The sequence below is a fragment of the Parasteatoda tepidariorum genome, chromosome 8 (assembly GCF_043381705.1).
Source record: "Parasteatoda tepidariorum isolate YZ-2023 chromosome 8, CAS_Ptep_4.0, whole genome shotgun sequence".
In the NCBI taxonomy this organism is placed as follows: Eukaryota; Metazoa; Arthropoda; class Arachnida; order Araneae; family Theridiidae; genus Parasteatoda; species Parasteatoda tepidariorum.
In genome coordinates this window covers 21,423,397-21,448,051 of record NC_092211.1, presented here as the reverse complement: position 1 = coordinate 21,448,051, position 24,655 = coordinate 21,423,397, and the positions used below count along the sequence as shown (strand labels likewise).

General features: G+C 28.3%; 1 protein-coding gene across 1 annotated transcript in view; it reads left to right on the top strand.

The window, feature by feature from the left end:
- Positions 1–9,431: 9,431 nt before the first annotated feature.
- LOC107452159 (cell adhesion molecule Dscam1) overlaps positions 9,432–24,655 on the top strand; it is a 70,291-nt gene continuing 55,067 nt past the window's right edge. The window contains exons 1-2 of the mRNA XM_043050066.2: positions 9,432–9,825; positions 21,235–21,555. Coding sequence (XP_042906000.1) covers positions 9,768–9,825; positions 21,235–21,555 — 379 coding nt within the window. The 5' untranslated portion in view covers positions 9,432–9,767. The remainder of the gene's footprint in view (positions 9,826–21,234; positions 21,556–24,655) is intronic.

The following is a 24,655-nucleotide window of genomic DNA, read 5'->3' as shown; positions in this document are numbered from 1 at the left end:
TCTATTTCTTTTTGACGTGGATTTGCTGACGAAATTCTAAATCCTGTACTGGAAAACACAAGGATTTGTTTTGAAAGTTATGTGTTTGTATATGCTCATTCTTGTAAATTTGGGATTTGGGCTTTGATAATATTGATATCTAAAAATATATGCGAAGTAATAATAGTCAATAGTTTGATAAATAGTGTAAACACAAAGTCATTTTTTAATTATTTAGACTACATCTATATAAAGATTGTTTTCGTTAATTATTTTTTTAATTAATTATTTATTTTTTAAATTAATTTTCATTTCAGAAAAATTCAGTGGCGATAGTAGTAGCTAGGAGATCGGAATCCAGTCTTGAAGTGCTGCAGTTTGATTCTCGACTAAACAGTAACCCACAGAGTAATTGGCATGTACGTGCTAGTAACTTTCGTGGAATCGAAAGTCCAGTGGTCGGTTGCTGAAAAGTACCACGGGTACAAGAATGTGAAGAATATTTCCTATCCCCGTAGATCAATGTCTAAATTAAGGAAGCGGCCACACAAAAGAGATCCCCTCTACAGAGGATTAATGGTATGTTATCGGGTCATCCTCAGGGATATTTCACAGATCATCGCCAAAAGCCTACTGTTCAGATATAGTGCAACGTAAATGAAGTACCTACCTACTGAAAACAATCAGTCTAAAGTCGGATCATGATATATATTTGAAGTAACTTTAAAAGACGTTAATTTGTTAAATTTTTCCGTTTACGTAGCAATAACGATTCAGAATTTCAATCATGTGATTCAATTTAGCACTATATACTGATTCAATTTAGTACTATATATGTTGTTCAGTAACTTTAAAAGACGTTAATTTGGTCAATTTTTCCGTTTACTTAGCAATAACGATTCAGAATTTCAATCATGTGATTCAATTTAGCACTATATACTGATTCAATTTAGTTCTATATATGTTGTTCAGTAACTTTAAAAGACGTTAATTTTGTCAATTTTTCCGTTTACTTAGCAATAACGATTCAGAATTGCAATTATGTGATTCAATTTAGCACTATATACTTGCAAATTTGAATTCGATATTAAGGTTATATTATCACGCTTAAATTTGCTGATAGTATAGATTTTATATTATAGTTCAAATAACATGAATTAACTTAATAACTTACTTATATAACTTAACTTAATTTTCTCTATAAATAGTAATTACAAGGAAGTTGAAATACCCTTGTTTTTTTCATGAAAATAGAATACCTTATATATACCTATGGGTACCCCATACCCAAAACTATCTAGAGGTATGGGATATTTATCAAAATATCTAAAGGGTCACACTGCCCTCCCTCGTCCTTTCAAGTATTCAAGTATAACGTTCTATATATACGCTCCCATAAGGCCTATACGAATGATTAAATCTCCATTTAAGTTGGATCAAATTATTGCGGAAATACTCAACATTTTCAGCAAGTTATTTTTCGAATTATGGAGCAACAAAAACGATAGGATCAAATTCATCTTTCTAGTATTTAAAATTTGCGAACCAGGTGACAAACCAGGCTGCGGAGCCATTAGCCGCAGGTTCGAATCTTGCTTAGGGCATGGATATTTCTTTCTCTCTCTGTGTTCTATGTCCTTTCCTCTTTGTGTGAATGTGACCCTCCCTATAAACAGGTTTGTGGTTGTGTGACGTGGGCGACGCTGCTCCACCGCCGTAACTTCGCCACAGGTGCCCCCTGGGCAACGAGAAGAGAGTAGCAGTTCTGGCATATCTGCGGCCAATGGGACAAACCCCAAGTGCCCGCCATTAGAAAAAAAAAGTATTTAAAATTTTCTTATATTTTTTTAAGTAAAAACTGAGCATATTCTTTTATTCTTACTGTTTGAATAATAACTTGAAAGAATGAATACCACATTTAATTTCAATGAATATATAATTATATTTTTTCCATGTCGAATCACGAATTGGCTACTTATCTCGGTTCTCCTTTTTTTCTTTATTTTATTTTAATTTTTAGATGTCCCCTCTCTTCTCCGCTCTTATCATCGCTTAACGCTAAATCTTGTGCAAGAGTAGGTTTAATTGCTCTTCATAGAACTTATCTAGACGTCCAGATTGTGATTCGACATTCTTGTCAAAACCCTCGAATCATAAGCTGTACTTTCAGCTATGGTCAGTAGAAATGTCGCGAACAGCTTTTTTGGCTTTTGAAACGTAATATGGATTTTGTAAGCACAACGAAAAAAAATATCAAAAATACTATTTATTTTTAAACCTTCAAAGTTAAATTGAATTTCTTGAATTTCTAATTTAATGATTTGAAAATTTGCTTGCCTTAACTTGTATCAAATAAATAGAACCCCGGAGAAAAAATTATTATAAAATTACCGTATTAAAAGGTAATGCCAATTTTGATAAAAAATAAAAAAATAAATAAAAAAAAAATAAAAAAACTTCCCGAAATTCTGGTTTTTTAAATTATATTTCTTATTTACCAACAAATGTTGGATAATAAGAAATATAATTAGAAAATACAAATTAAACAGATTAAGAATATACAAATCTGAAAAGTGTAATTAATAGAAGAAATTTTTTACAATAGTCTCCAAAATATCATTATAAATCTAATAAATTTTACTACCTTTACCAAATTTTGTCGCATATTTCAAGACTAATTTCACTGCTAATTTAACCGAAATCATTGTTAGAGTGCTTTATAAAATATTACCGAGTTTTTTGGTGTTACTTTAAAGCCATAAATACGGTAAATTTTTCTCTAGTCTCGTAGTTTTATTTATGCTTTTTATTCACTGAAGTCATAATTAGCATAAAAAAATTTTCAAAAAAAGACTAGAATATAGAAAAAAGGCTAGAACATAGTTTTCACCAATTTTTTTCTAGGTATAGAAATAGAATTTAGAATTATTATTAAAAGTAAAAATAATGACACTAAGAACTTTTAACAACTACATTTAAAACTTTTATTAATGCAAAACATAATATTTTTTGAACATGAAATAATAATAATATTTCTAGCATAAAATATTCAGACATTTAAAAATAAAAAAATATATATAATGAAAGAATAATGATGCCAAAATATTTAAGTTATCCGATACCTGATTAATAATTAACTATGTTCTTATTGTTTTTGAAAAAAAAATTAAAAAATATATATTTTTTAATGTCAGTTTAAAACATAACAATTCTAAATAATAATTTTCAATTTTTAAATAATTTTTTCCTTAAAATCCACAGACAAAGCAGGAGAAGTATTTTCTCGAAAACTTTAAGAGTTTTTATATCTTTCACATTAAATATGAAAATAAAATATACATTTGAAATAAATACTAAAAAGGTATTTCTTTATTATTGATGAACTAACAAATCTATCTTGATTCTGAAAAAGATAAAGTAAATTATATTAATAACTCCAAGTTTTTGAAAATATTAGGAAAATACAAATGAATAATAAATATTGCTTCGAAAGCAATTTATCTAAAATATGCATAACGGAACAACACAATTCACTTGAGAAATTATTGCCGTGATTTCTCCATGCATTTTTCATACATTTGTGAATTTCTCATTTGGAAAGACAATAATTATATTATTCCCTCTCTTGCAGCACTAAAAGGTGAAACATATCAAATAACGGTAATTTAAATTTTATTTACTTCAGTTCTATGCTAAATAAAGCAATTTTTCATGATATATAGTCAGGCAGTAATAATTTGAATATTAATGTTGAATCTAATCAAAATATAACTTTCCTTCTTGTAATTCAATTTGCTTTTGCAATTAAAATTTCAAGAAGCTAAAAAAAGCATGTTGAGACAAGAATTTCGAAACAAATGATATTAAGGGAAGATCGTTGATTAAATTAATTAAACAACATAAAAATTAAATTTCTGTTTAAGAAAGTGAGAAAAAAACACATTTGTTATAGCAAAAGTAAAAAACCCTAAGGCATTTAATGCTTTGTATTTTCATAATTTCTTTATTAGTAATAATTTTTCATTATCATACAGGTAATGATAGAAAAATTTTCCATGCAATTAATATATTTTATAAAACAGAAAATGCGTGAATTGAGTACTAAAAAAGATGCATAAAGGGACGTACTATAGTTTCAGTTTTATACAAAATACACTTCTTCAATTTCTGAACAAATATATTTATGTTCAGACAATGTGGAAGGTTCTCGTATATGAAAGCAAAACTATACTTCATGAACACTTTTGTGTAAAAATTTTTGAATATGTTGTTGACCGACCTAAAAAAATTTATGGAGGAACAATTTTTTAAAGTTAACAACAAATCGAAATTTCAATTAAAGGGGTGTACTTTTAAATCTGAACACCTAAATTCCAAAAAGATTGCTCTAATCTCATGCTCATTTGTCAGTTCCGAAAGCACCAATATTGCCGCTTAATAAATAAATTTTTATCTGATATATTAATAAATATATTAATAAATAAATTATCTAAATAAATTATTTACAGCTAGATTAGTTGGTATAAGATTTTTTCGTTATATTCGCTGCTAAAAAATCCTACTGGAACAACGCTCACCGTTAAAATATGTATATATGTTTTTAATTGTGGAATAAACATAATTATATTTTAATTTTTGAATACCTGTGAGCTGTATTAAATAATTTTAAAAGATTTTATTTCTATCTATTTCAATTTTGTTAAATCTTGTTCCAATTTGTCTCAATATTCTCTCTGTGACGCGCATTTGCCTGATTAACAAACTATGTTTATTTTAAAAATTAGTGAATGTATCTTAAATTGAAGATTCTTACTTTATATTGCATAGTAAAATAATAATAACAAATGTATAAATAATTTTCTTTATATTGTTAAATTGAAATGAATCGCGTTTATATTTTATGCCCAGTATACATTTCCGTATTAATATTTTGTTTAAAAATAATAGGTTAAATTAGCCCATGCATCATTAATTACGTTTTAATTGTGAGCATAAAATTGGATAAATCAAGAAGTTGAAATTCTTAACATTTAAATATGTTGTTTTCCTGAGTTTGCATATACAATAAAACTAACTCTCTCATTCTAAATGACTGTATTATATATGCATAATAAATTAACCCCTGTTCGAAAACTTAATTATATACTTCACAAATATCCTTCCAAGTTAATTAAGCTTTTATTTCTCTATTTAGAGCAATAACTGCGTTTTAATTTAACAATGGATATTATACTTGTTAGAGATTTGAATATTATATTTAGCTGTATTATGCATTGCGTAATAATATCACGTTTGCAGTTAAACAGTTACGTTGAATAAGGAAATAGTTAATGAATAATTAAAGATAGTGATTATCTGCGGAAGAATAATGCAATAGTAGTGCTATACTTGGAGCAATTTCAATTAAGCATCTGACGTGTCCTGCAACGATTGTCCAATTACAATTAATCTTTAGTTCTGTGGTCCATAAAATATTACTGTTGACTGGAAATTCAGATAGATAGCAATAAATAATGAAATTTATGAGCTTTAAACTACAATACGTTGTCGTTTAGAAGTCATTATATAGCTGTCGCTTTTGCAATGCATGTTAACATCCTCCAAACTAAAACCATATTTAGGATCCTGTTTAGGCTATAAGCATTTCCAAAAATATTTTTCTTTTAAAAAAGTGATATTTCATACTTCTGTGAATTTTCAAATTTAAAATTGTTTATTTTGTTTAGACTTAACTAACAATATAGTATTAAATATAAATATATTAAGACAAGTAAAAAAAATTACAATTAGCGGGATTGAGATATTTGTAATAGGTTCTGATATAAAATTTCGTAAAAACATGAAAAATACGAAGGAGAGTACCATCACATTTACAAGAATAAATTGAGGCAATGACAGGTAATTAACGGGACAAAGTTTTCGCTAGAATTTTAATTAGGATAAGAACATATGGGATCTGCTAATTGAAACACATCTTATATAAAACTTTTTTCAAAAATGAAGCATTCTATGCCAGATTTTTTTTTCCTAATTTAAAAAAAAAAAAACGATGTTGGGAGAGAGTAGAAAAAAATAAAGATTTTAGATTGCTCATTCTTTTATTTTTATGACCGTAATTTCTATCCTGTGTGAGATAGGGAAAAATATACTAGCAGTAGCAAATCTAGTATTTTCTTTATGATGAGAAACTACCAACACACGAAGGCCAAAAAAAAATAGTAATATTACAGTACTGTATAGTAATGACATTTCCTGTAAACCAGTGAAAAACATAATTTTGCTAACAAAAATAAAATATATGCCAGTTAAGCAATTAAATTTATAAATTGATATGATTTTCAGTTCATATGGCAACGGCTTACCGGAAATTCTGGTTTCCAATATTATACAGGGTTATTCATAATTCCCTCCGCCTGTAAGCGCCATTTTTCTTTTCTACAACTTACTTCAGTGGTACATGTTATTGACATCTACCGGCAACTGCTTAAATTAAAACTTGAATACTTTCGGAATAATTTCATATGTTCTTTTTTGCCATATTCGTCTTCGTTTTTTTACTATAACACTTCAAAACCCCGGAGGGAATTATGAATAACCCTGTATATAAGATATGTTTCTTAAACACATTAAGAAAAATACAAAACTAAAAATTAAATGAAATGAAACTAGCAATTCTGTTTCTAATGTATTATGATTAAATTACCAAGTTTTATAAGTAAATAAAAGGAAAAGAACTAATAAATTTCTCGACTATCTATTATTAGCAACGAATCTTCAAAAAAAATATATTTGATCTTTCTTTTTGATAAAAACAGACATAAAACATCCAATTTTAAATGCAATAATGCATTTTTAAATAAAAATAAATTTATTTTATGTAATTGGGTTAATGCATATTTTAAAAGTCAAGGTGCACATAGTACACAGTGGAAAATGGTCGGAAGCAAATAACAGTCGAATATGGAAGACCCAATATATTGTATATTGAAACAGCTTCCTCTCATTTAAGAACAAAATTCAAGTTCTCTAAATTGATGCGGAGGGCGAAGTAAGTAAGTAAGTATGTTAGAGACATATACATAGGCTGCTGGAAGGGTTCAATTCTAGAACGTCTGAGTTCATAGTAGGATACTCTTACCATCATAGTTTTGGAACACAGACCAGGCAGAGTTTGGAAGCCTTACATATTTAATAACGTTATAACACATGCCTTTCCATTTGCTTAAGAGTTTTTAAAAATTAGCGAAAAAATCAAAATGTAAACTTAAAATTACTGATCGTCTGACTAAGCTATAGATAAACATATTTTTCGAATTGCAACCCTTTGCCCCATAGGAAATTACTATGTCATTGCTTTGATCACTATAAAACGCTTCCTAACTCTCCCTGAACTACTATAGGAATTAGAGAATTTTACAACGAAATCGGAGGTCCTTGTTTCGAGGCATCTAACGAATGCTTCTCTTACGTTTCTTCACTTTTTTTTTTCTCTCCACATCACTTTTGAAATTACGCATTTAGCTCAAAAAGGAGCATATTCTGTTTCAATCTTGAATGTATGGATTTTTTAAACTCGACCATCATTTTTTTCGGAGCTATGCTAACATGTTTTAAGAAGCCCTTTTTACAGTGCAAGCATATACTTTAGCATATATTTTTTATTGATCAATATCATTAAGGCTTGATTGCGCGCTATTTTCTGTTGTTTAAACAGAATTTAAAATAATTAAGAAAGGTGGTAACTTTTCTCAAAAGTTTAAATCTCAAAAAATGTAAATGACTTGACTTAAAAGCACTTTCGGACAACTTTGTTACTCTTCACTATAGGACAAAAGATATTAAAAGCTTTCAATATGTTAATGCTCGCCATTTCATATTTTTAGGACAGTATTGTAATAACTGAGTAAAGTTTTATTGTTTAAGAACTCTTGTAATTATCTCACTGGGTTGAAGTGAATTTAAATGGACCTGTAAAGGATTTAATAAAATAAAGTGCTCCTTATTAAAGGGAAAAATATTTAAGTGCTAAATGTATAAAAATGTATATATATGCATATATATATATATATATATTTATATATATATGTTCCTGTTTCGAATNGTTTCATATATATATATATATATATATATATGTATATAAAATATATATAAAAATAAATATAATATATAAAATAAATGGATATATAAAATAAATGGAAACATTTAATTTATTGATTCAGGATTTTTATTACTGCACACTTTTTTTAAATTTTTTTCGGCATTTAATTATTGCATTTTTTCACGTCTCGAATAAAAAATAATTACCAGTATCAAAATTCATTTTTTCTTAAATTAAATTTTATATTTCTTTTTATTTCACATGAGAAATAGTAGTTACAATTTATGAGATTGTTTTATTAATAACAATGTTTTCAAAGCTAAAAATAAAAATAGAAAATGGAAGAAGGTTTCACTAATTAAGCTAAATGTCAAACCTATTTATAAAATATATTTTAATTCCGTTTTTAAAATGGAAAGCTATTTTTTTCTGTATGAAAAATAATGGTCCACTAATTGCTAATTTTTCTGAATTACTTAAAAAATACAGAATCGTGTACAGTTTTAAACATATATGAATTACATGGAATTTCTACACCATGTCATTTCCGAGCATATAGGAAGTTGTTAAATATTTAATTCAAATACTACTTAAAAAATTATCCTATTAAAGTATCATTTCATAAAATATTTTGTTCTTTAATTATTTTTCGACACCGTTAGCAAAACAAATTACTCTTAAATTGTGAGTACTTTTTTTTGCTTAAATTGCTTCATTTAATATATATTTATTTATTTTCGTTTTTATGTAGTAAATGTGAAAAAAAAGTTGTGGATAATTTAATGAAGTGTATATCAGGCTAGCAAGCTTTAATTTTACCACAAACAATTTACTATCATAACGACATTTTTATTTGCTTAATACTTAATGGTTTAAAGATTCCGATTACAAGAGCATTTCAGTGTACTCAACTTGTCGATTTATGGATAACAGAATGATTTTAGAGAAACGTAACTTTTATTGATACACTATTTCCTATACTGTGTTATTTTGTCAAATGCTAGCAATTTATTATTCTTTTCACGTCTCAAACCCATAAACGTATCCGTCAAATGCATCGAAGCGAACATCCAAGAAAAATCCTATAACGTCAATAAACGTTCACTTAGAATGACGTCTAAACGAAACTAATTTCGCGATCAAACTCATTTCCAATCCATTACTCATTGACTTTTACACCAAAAGTTTATGAAAGAAAAAAAAAGTGCTTCAGTAGCTACAAACGGTTCTCAACTTTTCCCCATTCAAACTTAGCGTAAACTATGAGGCCCGCTCCAAACTGTAATATTGTGTTAGGGACACAGCGCCCCCTTTTCGTTCTTAGCGAAAGAGCGGTAGAAATTCCATACCAAATGTTTACTGATGCTTCAATCATCTGATAGCAAAGTCGATAAGAAGTGCTTCTCCTGCGTGCTTCTGAGTTCGAGTGGAAAACGAGAAATGTGTCATTTGCTTCATATAGTTCGTTTCCTACTGATCGCACTTAACGATTGAAAAAAAAGAGGTCTAAACAAATATCTTAAAAATTTAAAACTATTTATGATATGCTTTTGAAAAATCATTTAAGTTGTACACATTTAATAAATTGTTAATTCACAGTGCAAAAATGATAGCAGATAAAGTTCGATTGCAAAATTGAAAAAAAAGAAGAATGGATTGAAATTTATTTGTTGAAATTAATGCATCGAATATGAGGATATATCGCAAATATTTGCGTGGATTATTTCTTGCTGCATTTTTTACCACTGGTAAGTAGTGTGTGTATTTCTTTTCATATGTAATTAAAATACATCAGTATAATTAGTTCTCTGCATTAAAGGTTTGTCACAAGGATTTATTTATCTAAAAAGAGAAAATTATAATTAAGAAAAAGTGTAAAAGTTGTGACAAAAAAAACTAGAACATTGCCCTAAAAAGAACTACTTAACAGCTGTTGCCAAAACTGTAACGGTAATTTGTTTTTAAAAATTATATTAAAAACAATTTAATATTGCATAGTAAAAAATATTCTTAAGATTTATTGAAAAGAGTAAGATGTCATTAAACTGTGTACATTATGGTAGATGTCATTTTTTTAAATAATTGATAGAGTAATGCGGTATATAAATTAAAAATGGGAAGTAACTGAAAAAAAATATTTTTCACTTTTCACTTGTAATATATTATTGATTTGAAAGCATGTTACAACTTTATCAATTTATGATATACTGTAATATTCACGGCTAAGAATTTAAATAAAATTATTTCTAAAATTTAATGGGCATTCAAGCGAAAAAAAATATTTTGTGCGAAATATTTTTTTTTTAATTTGTAAGACATTACAACTTAAAAAGAGATTTAAAATTAAAATTAATTTATATTAAACAATTAAAACAATGCAGACAAATTGGAAAAGTAAAAGATTAATTTGCATGAAATGTCTTAAATTGCAGAAATAAGCAACAACAACATTAAAATAATTTTCCCTATGCGCAATATATTTTTTATTTGTTTCGTCATTTTTTTACATATAGCTCATGAAATATGAATTTAATTCATTTCGTTGTCTTAATTAATTATTTGAAAATTTATTTAATCTGATTAGAATTGTTTCGCAAATGTTCTTTAAATAATTATAAAATACGTGAATCAGCTATTTTTTTTATTGTTATAGTTATGACAGTTGTTCCTTTCAGTTTTCTTATTTTCATAAAATGTATATTTATTACTTGCGTGATATTTGAAAATGCGAAAAAGTACTTACGTAATTTTAAGTATTTTAATTGGATGTAATCCTTTAGTAATCCTCAGTTGTAATAATATTATAAGCTTTGTAAAATCTTGCCTTAGTATGTATTTTCAGAATCTTTATTCAGAAAGGAAAAATAAGTTTGCTCATCTGGGTCTAAGAAATTAGTAATTAAGAGGGGAAAAAAGAAGAAAAAGAAAACTTTTTCGAGATATAACGTATGTTACAAATGAAAAAGTAGGTTTCACAATACACCAAAACTCCTTTAAGCTCAAAAAAGAAAAGGGGAGCTATTGAAAAAACCAACAGTCATTAAAGTTTTTAATAACCAAAGATAAAAAACATTTTTACATCGTTTGCACCTGTTTCCATCATTCTAAAATATCTAGCTATGAAAATATTTCTCTTTCTTCCGCTTTTAAGCATTAATTTAAACTATCTAATTATTATTGTTTATCTTTTATATCTTAAACTATATACTAAGGTTCGCATTTGCGTAACATACTATTTTCCCTATGGGTATGCATTAAGATAATACTTAGTCAATAACATATTTTTACAAAGAATATTTTAATAGTTTTTTAAATATTAATTCGAGAGCTGTAGATAAAGTAGAAATTAGGACGTCCAATTTTAATTTATTATACTCGTGATTAATTCAAAAGAATTTATAAATTATTTTCCTAGTTTTGTTAGGCTCAAACCCTTTCGTAATATTTCTTAGCATTAATTATTATCCATTATTTGATATCTATTATTAGATATCTATTATCAGATATCTATTATTAGATATCTTTTATTAGATATCTATTATTAGATATCAATCATTAGATATCTATTATTAGATATCTATTATTAGATATCAATCATTAGATATCTTTTATTAGATATCTATTATTAAATATCTATTATGTTAATAGTCGAATAAAACTTCAGAAAAATTTACAACCAAGATTTTTTTTCCTATTTTTTAATAGAATAAATGTCCTCGGAAATGGTGTCTGAATTCTCCTGGACAATTAGTTGAAATAATTGTTTAAACTGACTGTGAATTGATGTCGCAACACGCTTCATATTTTTGAGGTAAATGGGTAAGGGAACGAATTTTAGACAGGCAAGTTAAGCATTGTTTTTGATGCATTCTTAAGCTGAATCGAATGAGACCAATCGCGAGAAGATGGGACTAATAGTTTAAAAAGTTACAAGGGTCTTATATGAAACAAAATATGCAAATTTCCACTTGCATCTATTTACTCATTTGCTATATCTATGTAAACAAGTGATACATTGTTTCATATGCATTTTCTCACGTTGAATCGAATGAAAATATTACAAATTAATGTAACGAATATCTCAAATAATATGAGCATTTTCATGGATAATAAATACTATTTTTGACATGAATTTACGTTACTATCTAGGGTGACTAACTAGGACTATCTAGGTTGATGCGGCGCGTTTTTGATATTTTTTAATACTGAATTTAATGAAATAAAAGTTCGAGTTGAGAATATAAATTTATTTTAAAGTTATAAGGGTTTCTTTCCTTCATTATGAGTCAACTTGAAAGAGGTATAACTTTTGCAAAGCTAAATTGTTCCGACTGAATGTTGGCTAAATGGTGTTGATATGTTGGCTCTTTTAATTCTTGTTTGGCCTCGTTAAATTAAATAAGAAAAATAAAAATAGAAAATAATACATTGTCTATATAGCTATCTACGACAACAAAATAAGTACAAAATTGCACTTTTTGTACATAAAAGACTTCTAAGTTCTAATCTAGTAGTCTAAACATCTAGGAATCTGTCTAATTCAATTCTACGTAAAATGTTGGAAACAATACTTTGCACATTTATATTAACCGGAGATAATAGTGCAAAATGTATACATATATGTAGTACTCAAAATTAAAAAAACGGACCATCCTGAATAACTTTTGTACTAATTATCGGATCTTCACGTTCTGGGACCTAATCTTATTTATTTATTAATTATAATATTATATTTAACTGTCTTACCTTACACTGGGTAAATTTAGTTATTTTTAATAAAACGACTTTAAACTCAAATTTATTCACAATATTTGCAATTTGGAAACTTATTCGCGAATAATAAGGTGAATGTCAAACTAAGTTTGTATAAAAATACTAGAAATTGCATGGAGCATTTTATGAATTGTGATTGAAGGGAGAAAGATAGCTATTAATAATATTTTTTCATGATTTTAAAATGAGATACAAAATGAAGTACAACGCATAGAAACATACCTACATATATATATATATATATTGTCTCTACATGCGCACATGCAAAGTTACATGTTTAAATGCATATTATATGCATAATTACATACATACAGTGTATGTATAAATAGCGTTTGTACATACATACGTACATTGTATTAAATCTGAACATTCATATTTACATCTTATATGCATACTTACCTACATACACATACATGCATACGTACAAATATTGAATAAGTTTAAAATATATCTGTGCTTGAGCGATTGTATGTATGCTAAATATACATATGTATGTCTACATACATACTAACTTACATGCATTGCTCGGACATTTATAAATTGTATTTACATACGTGCATTCATTCTACATACAGACAAATATGCTAACACATACAACATACATACCAACTGAATAAGCANATATATATATATATATATGATTTCTATTATTTTTTTACAAACTTAGTTTGACATTAATTACTTCAATTTTTTTGCTTATATAATTGCTCTGTTAGTAATTTTGGACTGTGAGAAACCGTGTTTACTTTCAAATTTTCTACAACATTATTAAGATTTAGAGTAAAACCGCGTTACCGTGTAAATTTTTCCAATGCAAGTTTGTTTACACAACAACATGACTGAACACGAATTGAAGCGCTGAGCACTTTATAAGCTATTTAAAGTTGCTCATCTTCATGGTTCTAGGTGATAAAAATATTTCTAAGCAATAAACACATCTTTTTGTGGGAGTTTCGTTGGCATGCATTGATACTGACTCAGAAATATTTTAACCATTTTGCAAAACCAAGAAAAAAATGGATTTTTTAAAAATTAATTTTTGATTCATTGCTTTACATTTATCAATAATATTTTTTCATTCAAATCTAACATTTTATATTTTATAGGGTTTTTAATTTTGAGCCCTAAAAGTAAGAGAGCGTATCTATTTATTTTATTAAAACTACAAGTTTTAAGAAAGAGTTTTTCCTAGAAGTTTTTAATTTATTTTTCTAGCGACCTATACATGGAGAAAAACATTCTGGTAATTTACTTTATTGGATTGTAATGGTGTTTCCGATATGGAGCAAAAAGATTCTAGTTCATAAATCCCAAATGTATGGCATTTAAATCATATATTTGGTATTTTTCCGGATCATATAGTAGCAGTTTACGGGAAATTCCGGTTTTCAAAATTATAGTTCTTACTACCCGACATTTTGTAAAAATACAAAACTGAAAACATAAACTGCCTTTAAGCTATTCTGCGAAGTTTCATAATAAAATTACAAAGTTTTTCCACATTAACAATATTTATCAATAACATATACATATACTTCATTGTTAATTTTACCAAACTCATTACCAAAAATTGCCGAGTGGTTTGACATTTTAATAGAGCAAGAAACATTTTCAAACTTCCCCATATCCTGGTAGTTTTAACCTTACTTTTTTTCTGTTTAAAGAAAATAAACAGTAAACAAAATACTATGGAAAAATTTCCACCTGATAGCAATTGAGTAATATTATAAAACATTTAAAAGAAAATTAAGTTTAGATATGAATTAAGCAGTACATCTGATAACTTTCAAAAAAGATAAATATTTTAGGCAATAGCTACAGAATTGTTAAAATTGCTGTGACTAAGTTTGTTTTGTGGCTGATAATAACCTCAAAATGACCCTGAAAGATTTGCTTCGGCATATTCTCTACGAAAACATTGTAGAGCAATGAAACATTTATGAGTTTTGTTTCATTTTGGTACTTTTTTTATGAATAATACATAAGTTATTAAAGTTGGTACTACTTTTGAGAAGAACAGAGATTAGATTTTTATCATCTTTTAATACACATAATACGTTTTTATTACTAAAGGAAGAATATTACAAGAAAACAAAATAATGCAGGTTGAGTTAAGTTTTGCCGAAGCTGTAATTTATTCTTCAACTTTATTGATATAAGTGACTCATGAAATATTAATGTAACATTTTATGTCTTTAAATTTTTATTAAGCTTAACAGCAAGTTTCTTATTGTAATATATTTTTCGTTTATTTCGTCCAAAGAGCATGATTTTTACCAAGAGAAAAATAAATTTTCATAAACTTCAAAGAGTTTACATTATACTTATACTCCGGAGTATTAAGCTGCTTTTTACCTCATTTCATTTAATGCTCTTAAAAAGAGAGGCATTCTCCTTAAATTAGAGAATTTTGCGATATGAAAGGATTTTAAGTAACTTTTCAAATTTAATCTCGACGATATGTTGAAAATTTTTATCAACCATTCTTGGGAATTAAGCTGTCAATCTCTGGTTTCTGTTTTAAGTTCTCCTTCAATAATACTTTATTTACTCTTGAAAATAAAAAGTTTTCAAATAAAAACAGTGCATTTGTTTTTAAATGAAGCGTATTATTGAAGTCCTTGAATAATGCATGAGTTTTTCAAATTTTATATTTAAGTTAAAAAATTTATTGTTTGGTTAAATGAAATTTTATAATAATCTAAAAGATATGAAAAACGTCACTAACATAAAACTTCATGAAAGTTTCAGTGGATTAACTTTAAAAATTTGAAATCTATGGAGACGTGGCAGGAAATATATAACAATGAAATTGTGATATTTATTGATTATAAAAATTAGCAATCATACAATGTTAGGATATGTCGATCTGGTGGCAGAGTGGTTAGCGTGCCTGACTGCGGAGCCGCTGGTCGCGGGTTCGAATGCTGCTCAGGACATGGATGTTTCTTTCTTTCTGTGTTCTGTGTCTTTTCTCCTTTGTGTGTGATTGTGTGAATGTGACCCGCCCTGTAAACGGGTTTGTGGTTGCGTGACGTGGTCGACAATGTTCCACCGCCGTGGCTTCACCACAGGTGCCCACTGGGTAACGCGAAGAAAGTAGCAGTTCTGGCATTTCTGTGGCCAATGGGACAAACCCCAAGTGCCCGCCATTAAAAATAGATGTTTGGATATTATTATCATTCTTTATAACTTATGATCTGTGTAGTGCAGGGTAATATGTAAAATGTTTTCGAAAAGCGATTCTAGAATCTAAATTGCAAAGAGAAATAAATTGTAAAGTGAAGTAGTCCCCTTTATGGGATAAAGGGAAAATATGAATAATTGTCTTTCATTAGGCTCTTTCACATTCAAAAGAGAAAGTACTGTACATATTTACTGCCAAAGTTTTATATATGTAAACTCCGATTCTCTCCTCTCTATACATAAAAGGCAAAATCTGTCTGTATGGGTAATCTCTAATACCTCGAAAACGGGAGTGCAAAATTGGTGCAGTTTTTTTTCTACAGTTTGCAAATTTTTATTGGGCTAGGTTTGTTCACTATTAATCACTACTTTCCGGCTAAATAAGCTTAATTGAGAAAATATCACGATACATTGTTAAGTATTGATATTTACGTTAGCACTGATGTCAGTGCAAGTCGAGTGCTAAATTCGTATGGACCAGCCATTTCTGGGAATCTAACACGGGTCACCTCATTTGCAGGCGAGTTCTTTTTCCACAGAGAGGCACCTCTGCTCAATCATGGGTATTTTAGTTTATTTTATAACAGTCATTCAACAGCCGACACTACTTTTGGGTACAATGCTTGGTTATACTGACTTTTCATCATCTAACAGCGCAGTGAAAGTATTTTCTTTTTAAATTATTTTTCGCTCTAAAATGTGCCATTTACTGTTTCTGACCAATGTATTCTAAAAATTCATTTCATTTTGGGGAAAAAAAACTCTAATAAATTCATTGGATTGCAATCGAAAATTTATTTGCAAATTTAACAAAAATTAATAATAGAAAATAAGTGAACAGTTTGATTCTAATAAAGTTGCTACTTTATTTAAATATCCATCAAAAGAGCCATGTACTAATTAGCACATTTGTTTTTGTTTAAAACCATAGAATAGACTTCATACTTGCTTATTGTCTTCAAATGTGAATGTACTATTTTAAATCACAAAATTATTCTTATTTGAAAATGCAGACCAGTCGTTCACCGGAGGTTGCTTAATAAAGGTGACAAAAATAGCAAAAAACAATATATTTTTTTAATTGGGTTACTATATGTCTTTGAGCTTTATGCATGATTGTGTATGTTAATAAATATTGGTTCATTTATTTTTCACATTTTTTTGTTTCGTTTAAATAACGGATGTTCAGCTATTTTTCATTAATACGAAAAAAAAATCATTGCGTAATTAAATTCAGGAATTTCTTAGCCATCAATTCATGAGACAAAATATTGTATACGCTTAATCTCACATAGGGGACATCCATATTGTGAGTGCGAAACCCAATATGGGGATTGAAAAAAAATAATTCGTTCAATAAGGTAGATTTTATTCAAGCAAAAGAAATTTTTCACGCATTGTATAACTGGTATGTAACTCTATTCAAAATGCAAAAGTTCATGCTCCCCATGCAAAAGCTTATGCTCGCAAAATTTGAGCAATCAAAAATTAAGTACCATAACCTCCAACTCGCTTCACTTCCTATCTCCCACGATCTTATTCTTCTCTTCTCATTGGCACGACAGCCCAGGATGGGCTCTGGCCTTTTCAACAAGCCTATGCCAAGACATTCTTTCCTTAGCCAAGGTTCTCCAGTTTATTATCTTTAATAAAACTTGTAGGTCCTTTTCAAGGCAGTCAAAAAAATCTTAGGCTTGGTCGTCTTCTTTTTCTTGTACCTGATGGCCTGGCACTGAAAACTTTTTTGATTGTCCTGCTATCCTCCATTCTCACAATGTGGCTTGCCCATTTAATCCTTTGAATTTTGATAAATTTAATGACATCAGGTTCTTTATATGCTTCGTAAAGTTCCGTGTTTGATCTTCTAAACCAGGTACCGTTTTTACTTTTTCCACCAAAAATGCTTCGCAGTATTTTTCTCTCAAATCTAGCTATCATATTTTCTTCTCCACGGGTCATTGTCCAGGTTTCACGTGCGTATGTAAGCACTGATCGTATAAGACATTTATAGAGTAACACTTTTGTCTTTCTTTTTATTAGGCTTGACTTAAGATATTTTCTTAGACCATAAAAACACTTTTTGGCCATCTCCCACGACACGTTGCTATATTTTTTGTGTACTCAAATATATTATGTTGCAACAAAATTATAAATAGTACAAAAAAAGCTTTCAAATTAAAAATACCAAAAATGCATGCTTAAAAAAGATTTTTGCAAAATGCGAGTCTCTATCATCGCAATTGCCTCACATCTTTATTGCTTTTTTCAAATATTGAAGGTTTCACAAATATGTATGCACTAAGAATATTTTTCTCAGTTGTTTTATATCTTGTAGTCAGTGAATTTGATCTTGGTTAAAAAATTTGCCTGTCTCTTGGGGTTTATGTCACACATATTAAGAATACATATTTTTGAAGAGACGATGTTTAAAATTTAACATTAAAGCAGGATCGCTTAATAACAGGATGATGATTAGCAAATAATCACTTGTAATAATCTCTAATTAACAAAATCCAAAGTTTAAAAAAAACATAAATGCATTAAATTATAAAATAAAATATTATCTGGAGCAAAAACTCAACATTAATATAAATTACCTATCTACATGCAAAAAAATAATAATAGCCTAATTTCCTTACCAATGACAACTTATTTCATCTGAAAATGGAATACATGAAGCTGTCCATGAATACCATGTATAGATTACTCTAAAAGCCCGAAGACTCTCTAAAAGCCGACACGCACTTCATTATGATGAATCCTAGGTTTTACTGGTAAAATAAATCTAAGGTATAACAATGATTTGGTAGTTCCCTATACTGGTAAAATAAATCTTTGTTTTATTGGTGAAAATAAATCTAAGGGAATATAAATTTACCAAATTTACTTGTTCCTCCTTAGTTGTAAAACAAAAGTTTGATAAAAAGGCGGAAAGAAACTATATTAAACCCTTCTTCAAAATTATATTAGGTAAAAGGCCGGTTTTACCGGTAAATAATAGGACTTACCAGACGTCGAGATTATACCATACCAAATATATGTAGATTCAGTTTTATACAATCACATAATCTCTAAACATAATGATCATAATCATATTTTTACAAGCTGCCAATTTACCAAATTGACTTGATCCTCCTTAGTTGTAAAACAAAAGTTTGATAAAAAAGGCGGAAAAAAAACGATATTAAAGCCTTCTTCGAAATTATATTAGGTAAAAGGTCGGTTTTACCGGTAAATAATAGGACTTACCAGACGTCGAGATTATACCATACAAAATATATGTAGATTCAGTTTTATACAATCACATAATCTCTAAACATAGTTATCTTAATCACATTTTTACAAGCCGCAGAAGTTTTTATTAACCAATATTTTATTTGATTACAAAAGTTTTTAAAGAAAAATTCATTTTTTCAAAAAAATAATGCATTTGTAAACATTTAGCGAAAGAACTTAGCGATAAACTGTTTGATGTAATCAGTAAACGTATAATTCCCGTAACTGTAATTATTTTGCGGTTGCGATAGATTTAAGTACTTCTTGTTACGCTCATGTTCCCAGATAAACTACATTTAATGAATGCATCCATTAACGAAAGCAAGGAAGATACATGCGTCAAATTATCATCAGTTGCATAAATTTCATTAAGGGAAAGAGGGAAACTTTATCAGATTAAACAGTTATAAGTAGTGCTGTATAGATTTTCTGCTACAATTATTTTTGCCTATTTACTAGTAAAAGCAAAGTTTTCAACGCTGTATTAACTCAAAATTAAGAGCTTAGCTTATTTATTTACTTCAGTTTTAGCCTAATTAATGTTCACGTTAGAGAAAATGGTTGGTATTATTTGGAGATTTTTCTATGATTATGTGCATACATTTTCCCAAATTTAAATGTTTATTTTAATATTTCAAAAAAATAGGCTTTAGAACATATAGATTAAACTTCAATAATTATAACTGATTAAATGAAATTGACAAGTGTAAGCGTACAATGAGCAAAACATTGTAATTTCAATGTGAGGAGATATTTATATATTTAATTTCGGATCAGCTGAGAAATAAATGTTACTTGAAAAATTATGCTTATCACCATTTTTACAAATAATTTTATTTATTTATTTGTTTGTTTTGGAGCATACTCTTTAGATGTTCAAATGAAGGCATGAATAAGTAATAAAATTGTCAAAATAATTAATCAGCGAGTCAATAAGTCAGCGGATTTTCATAACAATAAAGTTTAACAGATAAATATTTATTTCCCAGCATGTATGTTTAAAACCAGCTTATGCTGTATGGTTCAAAGAAACTAAATGGTTATCTATACTTCTAGAAATATTTGTTCATTTGTGAATCCCTATATGGTTTGATTTTGAAGCAACATTAAAAAAATGAAACTGAATCATGTTGAGATATCAACTGATTTATTTAAACTGAGGAAAATTAAAACTTTAAATAAAGTTAAATAAAATGTTTATTAGAATTAACTGTTACGGTTGCTGTAAATTCAAACGCTAATATGGTGAAGCACTCTTAAAAGTTTCTGTGTACAGATATTAAGATCGCAGTAGAAAAGGAACTTATTAAACTTATTTGTTACTTTATATCTGAAGCAAATATTAACCAAATACTAATTTTTGATGGGTTTTGAGACTATTACAGACACTTTTGTTCCCTTATTGCATTGTTTTACCTAAAATTGGTACAAACTTTAAAAGTTTAAATCAAATCAAATATCTAAATATTTTTTAATAAAAAATAAAAGAAAAAAAGGACGAAGAAAATAGACTATAAATTCGAATTAAATCAATTATAAATACCAAAGAAATTACTTGACAGTTCATTATAGCCCTTAGGAGAAGTAATCAATTTAATTTAATAGCAACGTTAACAGAATTTATACTTTTTTTTATTTTAGCATGCGCAAAGTTCAGTGCACAAACTCTATTCCATTAAAGGAATTATAAAATTATTAAATTTCAAATCAAGTTTAAAATATCCAATCTTAGTTCTAAATATATATTTTTTCATATATCTTATCTAAATAAAAGAAAATAAATGAAATGACACAGAATGTTTTATATATCTTGTTTAAAGTAAGCAGAAAATAATAACATACATCATTACAGACTTAAAGATTAAACTAACAATTTAAATTTTTTATAGAGTTTGTAATAAAGTTTCTTTTTCTTTTTGCAGGTCTTAGCATAGAGTTTAATTTGAAAGCCCCTAAATTTCATCTAGAACCTCTTAATATTGTTGAATTTTTCAATTCAAGCGGTACTATTATACATTGTGGTGCAGAGGGCCAGCCCACACCAGCTATTAAATGGGTTAAAAATGATGGTGAAGTTTTGCAAGATATACCCGGTTTGAGACGCACCCGGCATGACGGATCTCTAGTATTCAGCTCTTTTGCCAGCCAAAATTACAGGGCAGACGTACATGCATCAACCTACAGATGTGAAGCTTCAAATATAATCGGTGTTATTGGTAGCAGAGATGTTCATGTTAAAGCTGGTAAGTTATTTTAATAATAATATACTGGTGTGCTAATTTTCCTTGTAATGAATTAAGTCAAGTATTGTCTGTTATTCAAAAATAATTTTAAGAACAAGATCGCTTTTTAGTGAATTATATTTTTTTATAATGTTCTTACTTTGTAATAGTATATACAAACTCATAGGCTAAGTTTCATCCATCTTTAACCAGGGCCTCTTATGCTTCTAGAAAAACCACAGTTTCGCGATAATGAGATGCGTTTGTGAAAATTTATCACATGCCAAATTTGCAACGAAACTTCACACTCTTACGTTGCATTTCGTACGCTCCCATACCTAAGATTTGAAGTAGTTGCGCTTGCGCACTTGAAGTAAGCATTTGTCAATTCTGGGATAATGAGTATGCACCTGTGAAAAAGGATCAAACTTATGTTAATGAAAATAAGAAATTTTGAAAAATCCCATATGCAAAAAATGCAACGAAATATCATTACAACTTCGACATCAAAATCAAAACAAACATTTTAATGGGCAAACATATTTTGGAAGTTAAATTTGACCTAATTCAATTTATATAGTCAGGGCCCTCGCTAAGCATTCGCCACCTCGCCAAATGCGTTAAAATCGTAAAGTTGGCCAATAAAATTGTGTTTTGGTGAAAGAATTGGTGAATGATTTTTCCACTGGAAAAACAAATATATATTTAACTCGGTCCTCAAAATGATGTCAAAACGAATTTTTCGAAACAAATCAGTATTTTTCATTCGATTACAGTACTTTTTGGTAGATGCACCGCACAACCAATTAAAATTGGGTCCAAATAATATAAGCCTTAAGAAACCTACCGTAAAATAGTTTTCTATAGGAAAAAAAATAACCATAAAAATTTTGAATTAAGCTATAGCTTTCGAAAATTGGCGATTGCTTTTGGTATTTGGATAATTTACTAGCTAATAATTTGAAATATTTTGAGCGGGGCCTAAAAGTTAAAATAAATATATTCTATAATTTTAAAACATGAAAAAAAATATTTACTTTCTTAAGGACCTGGTGCAGATAGGTAACATAGTTATGAACTAAAAAAATTAAATTTGTTTTTTTTCTCGTTAAATTAATCAATTGTTGTAAAATCACATGACTCATTTTAACATTGCGTAATAACGAATAGTAAATTTTCATTTTGTGCTGACGTTTTTCTTGATTTATCAATAAGAGGTCCATATTTTTAATTCAAAGGTGGGCTTATAAAGAGAAAACAACAACTTTGAACAGCGTGCTTGTAGCACTACAGAGTCACTCATAGGTTCTGACAGTAACGCGAGCACGAATTCTTCCTATTTATTTAGTGTAAATTTACGAAATCTTCCAAAAGTCTGAGCTCACATCATTCAAAACTTTAAAAAAAAAACGCTTATTGATTTTAATATTTTGAACCTAGGCCGGAAGCGATAGCCAAATTGACGAATTTTAAAAATTTATCCATTACTTTTAAATTATTTAAAATGTAAATCCAATATAGAATGTTGTCTTCTTTTCTAATATATATATCGAAATATATTTGTAATTTATGTTCCCAATATTTAAACATTTTCATTCTTTTAAAAACTAATACGAAAAAAAAAAATTGCAAAAACTTTTTTCTCTGTTGTGTTCTTTTTTACGGACTGTATTGATCATAACAAGAATCCCGTTGAAATAAAGAAACTACGAATATACTATTTATTTTGCTTTTAGTATTATTTCCTCACAGAACTTTTTGTTCAACGGATACTTTCCTCTAAATTTACAGAGAAAAAAAAATAACAATGGATAAGCATCATCAATATCTTTAGTGCTTCTTTTCTTTGTTTATAGTTTGAAAGACTTATTCTTAAACTTATAAGGCTTTTCATAAATCCAACAAAAGAAAATGTAAGAAATAAGAACTAGAAGCAGATATTTGGAAGAATTTTTTTTTCTGTATAAGTTTTTTTATTATTTTGTTTTGAAAATAAATGATTTACCTTATTGTTATATTCCTTTCCGAATCTGCAATCTAAAGGGTTTAAAATTTGCTGGACCACTAAACTGTACAAATTTTCTGTAACCGTAATATGGTACAGAGCTAGTCTACGTTGTATTCAAACTTAATTGACTTGTTCCAACATGAATGGGAACAGTGTTCCACTATATTATTCTCCGTATTTTTGCTCAAAATAAAATTTGGCACGTATCGGCACTTATTATAGAAAAAGATCATTTTGGTGACAACTTGGCGGTGACTTGGTTTATTTAGTTTAGAAGGAGCCTGCGGGATAGAGTTATCGCCTCTCTATGAGGAGACCCGGGCTCGAACAAGCGGTGGCTGATCAATACGAATTCTGTAGCCGGCTAGCACTGACCACAGTGCTGACGTAAAGTATCTGTAGTGGTAGACGATCATGGTTTGGAATTCCCTTTCCGTAAGGCTAACCATGGGATGTTTTCGTGGTCTTCCTCTTTATGCGACGCAAATGCGGGTTAGTTCTACTTAAAATTCTTCCACGACAGCAAGTATTTACGAAATTGATCTTGCAGTCATCTTGTCGTCAGGATTAGAACGAAAATTATAAGGACAATGAGTTAAACAATGTTAGTCATAAACTTAAAACTGGCTAGGCTATTCCACGACGGTAATAAAATAAAATAAAAAAACTACTCTGACGATGCATATTATCTTTTTTGGTAATAGTTTAAAATCGAGGCCCCTCTCATTTTTGGAGATTGGGTTTTGAAGAATATATGTGTAAATAAAAAACGAACGAATCACATAGAGGTAAACAAAGGTTAGGGTAACCTGAAGGTGACGTCATTGAAAGCACAGACTGCAAAGTATACCACACTAGAGCCATTTTTTATGTATCCATGGGTCATTTATAGATATTTTTCTTTTATCTATTTTAGATTCTTATACTAACTTATTTGCTTAATACATTATTTCTAAGAACTTAGTCGGTATTACAAAAAAAAAAAGGAAAGAACATCGTTTTTTTAAACAATACACGCATTATTGCTTCATATAATAAGCGCATTTGAATTTTTTTTCCCGTAATATCAAAATGTATTTACTTAATATATATATATATATATATATATACTAA